This window comes from Alligator sinensis, unplaced genomic scaffold, assembly GCF_000455745.1.
Source record: "Alligator sinensis unplaced genomic scaffold, ASM45574v1 scaffold233_2, whole genome shotgun sequence".
Lineage (NCBI taxonomy): Eukaryota > Metazoa > Chordata > Crocodylia > Alligatoridae > Alligator > Alligator sinensis.
The window spans coordinates 1,251,808-1,259,706 of NW_005841941.1; the positions used below are offsets into that span (position 1 = coordinate 1,251,808).

Here is a 7,899-nt window from a genome sequence, read left to right on the forward strand (position 1 = left end):
GGGGGGGGGGGGTTAGGGTGCACCCCCGGGAACCCTCTACACATCGCCACTGCTGCTCAACATCACAAAGCAGCTAGAGGGACAGCCACAGCTGGACCTGCGTCTCGGTGAGAGAAGGGGGCTCTGATTTTCCATGATAAAAAAAACCAAAATCAAATGCCAAAATATATAGGTATTTAGAATTTAGTTTATTATAATCAGGGATCCTGGTTTTCTCTGATTTAAAAAGTCCCCAATTTTCAGTTAAAAACGGTAACTCCAAATCCACATTTTTCCATGATTAAAATGAAACATCACTATATCTATATATCAGTGGTGTTTCATTTAAATCATGGAAAAAATTGGATTTGGGGTTACTTTTTTTTAACCAAAAATTGGGGATTTTTTTAAATCAGAGGAAACCAGGATCCCTGATTATAACGACTGAGGCACTGGTAGGCTTCCAAACTGCTTTTAAATTGTAAATGTTTCAATAAAACATTGTGTTCAATGAATACACACACACACACACACACACACACACACAGACATATATACATACAAACATACATACACACATACAAACGCACACACATGCACATGTATATACACACATTTTATTTATTTTTTATATATATCTATATATATATATATTATTTATTCATTTAGTGGTGTTTCAGGGACAAACACAGATTTTGAATTTTTTAATCAAAGTTTGAAAATTTTTTTTTTTTTTTTTTTTTTTTTAAATCGGGGAATTTTGGATTTTTTTTATTAGAGAAAACCAAGATCCCTGCTCATCAGGAAAGTGTGCTAGGATGGAAATAATGTTTTGGACCTATGATCCCAAAGTTAGCACCTAGCAGAGGTAGCCATCTTCGAAAATTATCTACATTAAAGCTTTACCTTGGAAGACTAAACATTTATTCAGGATCAGGTCGGGGGAAAAATAGAATTTGTCAAATTCTGCCAAAAAATTGAGACTGTGCTTTAGGAAGTTTACTACAAATAAACAATTTTTGAAAGGGAATTTTTGTTCTGACAAACTAGAGCCAGATTTTGTTCACTAAGCTATAAATCCTGGACCTCCTTTTTATTTTTTTTTAAAGAAATTGACAAAAAGCTTCCATTGCTACTTTTGGAAGAATAAATGTTTACTCACCCAGTCCACTATAAGGATTTTGCTAACGTTCAGTCTCTGTTGGAGAAGCTTGGCTGCAATTGCCACAGAATTAAAATAGCAAAACCCCCTAGAGGTAATGAGAGGGAGAGAGAGGGGGAAAAAGGGGTGTTAATTATACATTTGCCTTGGTCCTAATACATTTATCATCTGAGACATAACACAGTAGGAAGACATTTCTATTGCTTTCACTCTTTTTTCTTCCCTAACAGACACACGTGTGCTCAATTACACACAACCCTCCCACACACCAGCAGGTGACTCAGTGATCTCACGGGAAATTGTGAACATTTTTATACTTTCCAAAACTCTCTTCTGCAAGATGCTCTCGAAGTATACTCACTGCCCACTCACCAATTTCTAAAGCTTCAGTGTTCTCACTCAAGTTGGACCATGGTAGTGTAGGCACAAAGAAAGAAGGGAAAGGCCTTATTTTGATTTGGAGTGGAAAGATTAAAAGAAATGCAGTGGACCTGATCAGAGAAGTTTCAGAACACTGCTGATTTAAATTCAGAAGTAGTTACTCTCTGATCTCACACCAAAACAATACTAACACGCTCAAAGACGTATGCATTGGTGACAAAAGCCAGGAATGTACTAGCTCAATAAACAATAAATTATATACAGAGTTGAAGGAGACGTACTGTTCAATATGTTTTATTAAACTCTTACCTTTAGAACCAGATTTGAAACTGGCCAAACCTAAAACGCTTTCAATTTGGTAGGAATAAAAACCCTACAAAACTAAATGAGTTTAAGAGACCTGACTTCATTTGTTTACTTCATGAAAACATTATTATTATTTTTTAACATTTCAATGTCAAACCCCCAGGGTACTGTTATACCCGATACGGTATTTTAAGTAATGTATCATTGATTTCTCCGTATTAAAAAGGAAATTTCAGTGCATTTCACTTACAAATCTCCCGTCAGTCACATAAACACTTGATATGGATGATGGAAGTACTTGCATCAATAGGGCTTTACAAATATTCTTAGGTATGATTCTAATGCTGATCTTACTAAATAAGAAATCAGGATCTTTCCTGCTTTTAAAGTATTACAAAGCACTTGGAATCTGACAGTGTTGCATAGCAATCTCCAAAAAAGCATCTATAATAAGCCAACATTCATTTGTTAGCTCCTAGCTCTATATCACACTTCTCTTCATTAATGACTATAAAAGTTAAAGTTAGCCAATTAGTGCACACAGACACTTACATGGGTGTACTTTCTTCTGCATGGTGACCTGGAGGTCGAACTACAGCAAATCCATTCTACGTACAAAAATAAATAAGAATACAGAAGGGAAGATGAAACACAAAGAAATATTGCTCTTATAGTAATATCCGCACACATTGTTTTTAGAATTGCTAATTTACTTTTGAATTATTCAATAGTTTTTGATTTCTCAGATGGACAGTCATGGTTTCTCGTCAAAGCTATACCAGCATGCTGGTTTTCTTTTAGTTTAGTTTAAGGGACACAGTCAGTCTGACATTTCTGGAAGCTATTTTTTTAAAATCAAAGTTTCTGAAATAACACTGTTTAAAAAGCAGTAGTGAAATCTAGTTCCATTGCTATCAATGACAAAGCCCTCATGGGCATCAGTGGAACCATGACTACAGAGGATACTTTTTTCTTTTTTTAAATTAACCCTTAAAACATAATTAAGAAATTTCTGTTCACTTGTTGATGCCCATAGGGGTCTTTTTAAGTAAAGCCTAGAAGAAATTACCATAATTTAGTCTGATGTTCTGTATAACACTGACCATAAATTTCATACTGTGGTTCTTGAACAGAGCTCTAATAACATAAGTGTCATACTGGGTCAGACCAAACATCCATCTAGCCCAGTATCCTGTCTCTAACAGTGGCAAAAATGGATGCTATAGAGGAAGAATATCGAACCAGATAGATTTAGAGCAGTCACACCCAACCTTTTTGTCCAGTGGGCTGGATTGGCAGTGCCTAGTCTGTCTGTGGGCAAGATCCAGCGCCCAGAGGGCAAAGCAGGCAACATATGGTCGCATGGAGGGCCGGGGGTAGGCCAGTCTCAACACAGCCCTGCAGGGGAAAGGAGCTTAACCAGGCCTCATGAAGAGGGAAGTAGCCCTGCAGAGTGGGAAGAGGGTATACAGCCCAACCTGGGACAGGGCATAGCCTGGCTTTGATCCAGAAACAGGGGGTGGAGGAAGCATGGCCTGGGCTTGCAGGGGGAGGGGGTATAGCTTGGCTCTAACCAGCCACACGGGAAAGGGGATTTGACAGTGGGGAGGGTGGCTGTACCAAGAGCTACCACTCCTCCGCTACCAAATTTTTGGAACCCTGGGGAGCCCCATGGGTCAGATATGATGGTTCTGCAGGCTGAATTTGGCTTGCCGGCCAGAGGTTGAGTACCCCTCATCTAGAGCGATCTATATATCCCCTATTCAATACGTTCCCTGGTACCCACCATTTATTGGTTTAGAAATGCCAGAGGAAACAAACATCTCCAACCATTCTGTTCACCAGCCAGGTCTGTCATCTATGAATTTATCCAGACCCTTTTTTGGACCCGGCTCTGCTATCTGCCTCCACCTTAGGAGGCAGATAGCCTTATATCAGAACTAAATGTTATTAGCATACCAACCTTTAATTCTCCTGTGGCCACTTTAAAAACAAGTTCAATGACACAGCCCACAGCCAAGCGAGCAGCACCAGATGAATGAACCTCATTCCAAATTGTGTCACTGTCAACCTATTGAAAAGGTAAGCAGAAATCAGTCATCAGAAACAACAAGCACAGCATGAACGTGTACTCTCCAATTTTACAAACTATTTAAACTATTTAAATTATTAGTAACCATATTTGCAGCAGTCATCCTAACAATGCCAAGCACCAGAATCACCATGACTTGAAATAAGCATAAACAGTAGTCCTTGTAGTAGTGCAGGGTGCTAGTATCAAAGGTTTTGGTGGTGTGAACCTCTGTCTCCATGTGCAAAGGTAGGCATTAACTGCAAAGCTGATGCCAGTATGGTGATTTTTTTCTCCATCCATTACTAAAGTAACTGAAAAGAAATGGACTTCTAATAGCTCTGGAGCACTGAGGGATCAGCATAGAAAAACAAAGGAGGGGAGTTTGAACCTGCATAAAAGGTAAATTCTGAAAGTTTTCTCATGTTATTATAGCGTAGTTTCTTTTTTTAGGAAAGATTAATCCAAGGTCAAATAAAAAACTTGAAGATAATGTTAAAAAGCCAAACATATTAAAGAGGAAACTCAACAATGAAAAACAAGGTGGATAGTCTTTAAATTCCTGTCCACTCTGTTTTTGCTTGATTTACACTACAAATAATTCCACGATAAAATCATAAAATAAACTATCTAGTTTAAGATAACAATAGACCCATCAACGTCTAAGTGTTAACTGCAGATCTTTAATTCAAATGCCAAATATTTGACAGGATTAGGATCAAATTCCTTTGGAAAACGCATAGTTTAGACAAGGGAGGGAATAAAAGGAAAACATTCCTTAGAAACTCTTTGGCTGTTCGTTATTATACAAGATCATGTTCTACCTTAAACACAAAGTGTGAATTGTTGGCTTTTTTCACATTAAATTATACAACTGCACAAAAAAAATATTAGTTCACGTGTATGTGACAATATGCCTTGTTTGATTTTTACTATAATACAATGGATGTACCAAATAGAAGATGACAAAAGGAACCTTTGGATTCCTATGGGTTTGCTTACTGGCTGAAGCACTGGTGGGGGAAGAGTTGCTCTACATCCACGCAGTAGTCACCCAGACTATTTGTACTCAATAATGAAGGCAAAACATGCCATGCCTACTTAGCCATGGCCTCTGCAAAATCTGGACCAATGGCATTTTTCCAACCTGTAGGAAGTCTCAGGGTAAGTGCAAAGTGTTTCTCAGTGAAAACTATTCCAATTGTTTTTCAGGTGTAACTGACTGGATTTGATCCAAGTTGAGCATTTTGGGGGGCAACAATCTTAGAAGAAAGCTGAAAGAATGGGTTATCTGTATTGTTTGTCCAGTTTTGCTTCCTGAGTTTTCTGAGAGATACTGTTCATTCATGGACTACATAAAACATTGGGCCCATTATTAATAAGATTTGCTAAGAACCACCCTTGCAAGGGCAAGCTTCCAGTCATATGGAACAAGCAGTATTTAGGGAAAGCCTAGCTTCTTTGGACAGTATTACTGCCAATAAGCACATTGTTTCCATTACTAAATTGGTGGAGATGGTTTATGCTAGCTAGGTTTCAGTAACTTCTCTGCCGATTGATTCAATATGGGTTCAGAACATGGGACAGAACTACTGTCATTAGCCATAGATAACGTTAACAAAAATTGTTCATGCTTATTGTATTGTATTGCACCTATCCTATGCTTTCAATATACCACTCACCATAGGAAAGTGGCTCTTTAGTGAGGTTGCTTTTCCTCCCCAAGAGATGCCTAAGGGTGATGATTAGCAAACTGGTTGCCCTTACTGGTAGAGCTCGGAATGGTTTCATCTTTCTCTTCCTCAATTCTTGACATCTGTGGGAAGCCATTAGGCCTGACCATGTTATTTTGTGCATTTGCGAGAGTGGGAACCTGGACTAAATATTTATAATAATGGACAGAGTTGTGTCCCCACCATGTAGTGAGAATGGGTACATGCTCAGATGCTTGGCAGCCTCAGAATCTTGACCTTGTCATCGGCACTCATGTCTTTGTTACCTTCAGACTTCAGTAACACAAGATGCAGACAGACCTGACAAATAATCTGGCTATACTGGTTTTGTTCTTACCAGTTAAACCTTATTTGTATTTAAGTTTGCTGCAGTAGGAGTGGCTTGTGGTGATCTTTAAAGAGCTGAATGTTCCAGGATCTCAAGATGCTGAGACAGTCTTTCCACCCTCCACTTGGCCCTACCATAGCAGTTTCAAGTCTTGTCTAAATGCTAGTTCTGAAACTGAAATCTCTATGTTTCCACAACAGCAGAGCTCCAAATGAAGTCCACCCTTCAAAGAAGTTTATCAGAACCAGGGTTCAGTAGCTCTCAAACAACAAATTAAAGTCTATTAACATCTAATGGGTTTTAAAAAATGTTTTGAAGATCCAGGCTACCAGAGAGAGAATCCTCACTCAAGTCAGTAAACAAGGCATTGGGACATTTGACAAAAGTACAGAGTGAAGAGATTCAAAAGGAGACAGTAAGATCAGGCAGATCCAGTGGAATCACAAGGTCTCCCTAGATTGTCAGCTTCAGCTTCCTATCCCAAAACATAACCAAATATCTGAGGCAAAAGCTGTTAGTTATAGGCATTTTGATGCCACTACAAGTCAAGCTCGTATCAACAGTGCCCCAGGAAGAATGAGGAGGGCAGGACAGAAGTGGTTTTAGAATAGTTGTTATTTTTACAGAGAGAAATTAAATACTGAAAAAAAAAATCTTGTTTAGTTTGGAAGTTAATTTCAAGGACAGTGCCCTAATCCCTCACATTCACCTATCAAACAAAGAGAAGGATTTAATGATGGGTGTCTGTTGCTGTCTGCTACTCGTTCATTTCTCTGTCCTGCACATATGCATCTATGAGCTAAGAGTTTTATACTCAGCCATCTCTCCCACAGTGAATGTCTGCAGCCCACTGGGCCCTGATCCAACAAAGCACTTAATCATCATCTTAACTGTAAGAGTTTGAACAGTTTCACTGAAATCATCAAAATTACTTTACTGCATCAGGGCATAGACTTTACTATAATGGAAAATGTTATTAATGCGGCCATGATCTGGACTCCTCTCCAAATCTGAAGTTGCTGCTATTGGTGTATGGGCTGCTGCTGACCTGTCCATCATTCTTGATTTCTGAAGTTCATTACTAAGAGTATACTTGGCTTCCCTTGCCTGTGAATTCTTTGATGTTGCTGCCATCACAGGAGTTGCTAGGACTGAACATCGGCGTTGCCATCTGGAAGGACTTTATGGAGAAAGAGGGAAACATATTTCTTGCCTTTTACTGATAGGTACTGTTGGTTTTGTCTCTTTCTTTGGGCTGGATGATGTTATTGTGTTAAGGAAACCTGGCCCTTCCTGCTTCTGAGGTGACTGCTATTGGTTTAAAAGCAGTTGTCTCTTCATCAAACCTGTTTTCTGGAGAACAATATTGGCAAAAGTGTGATGTGATCCCTCTTATTCCCATTAAGTTGCTGCCACGCTTGTTACATGAACTTTTAGAAACTCTAAAGTGGGGAAACTCAATGCCATTTGCTCCCCCAAGACAGCTGAACTTTTGCACGATATTATTTTTTCCTGGGGAAAAGGGCTATGGGCTTTCTCCTGACAAATAAGATTTTGCACAGGTGAAAACACAAGAGTTTTTACTCCCTTATGGAATTTGTTTAAATACTGTAAGGCAGTGTGGATTCACCAGAGGCACAGAAATGCTGCAGACAGCAGGGGTCACTTGGGCAACTGGTACTTGTTAAATATTCCTTCATTATTTTATTTGGTACCTAACAGCATTTTTTTTAATGTTTCTGTTTTTCTAGCATTTTCCTTCCCAAATGTAAGTGTCTCTGGAGAAGATTTTAAAGTGATGGGACAACATGAGCTAAGTCTTCTATTGGCACTGAGATTACTTCAAAAAGCTGCATATGCCATTCAGGCTGCTGGTGAATAGTCCTTGCCCCACTGTATTCTACCAACATCTAAAGCAGCAACACTCAGACTAAGGCTG

General features: G+C 38.9%; 1 protein-coding gene across 4 annotated transcripts in view; it reads right to left on the minus strand.

Moving 5' to 3' along the window:
• The window catches only part of HDAC4 (histone deacetylase 4), a 422,181-nt gene that overhangs the window by 46,642 nt on the left and 367,640 nt on the right, over positions 1-7,899 (minus strand). For all 4 annotated transcript variants that reach the window (XM_025199370.1, XM_014518186.2, XM_025199369.1 and 1 more), the window contains 3 exons: positions 3,792-3,899; positions 2,381-2,436; positions 1,142-1,229 (listed from right to left, as the gene is read on the minus strand). In XM_025199370.1, the coding sequence (XP_025055155.1) occupies positions 1,142-1,229; positions 2,381-2,436; positions 3,792-3,899 (252 nt within the window). The remainder of the gene's footprint in view (positions 1-1,141; positions 1,230-2,380; positions 2,437-3,791; positions 3,900-7,899) is intronic.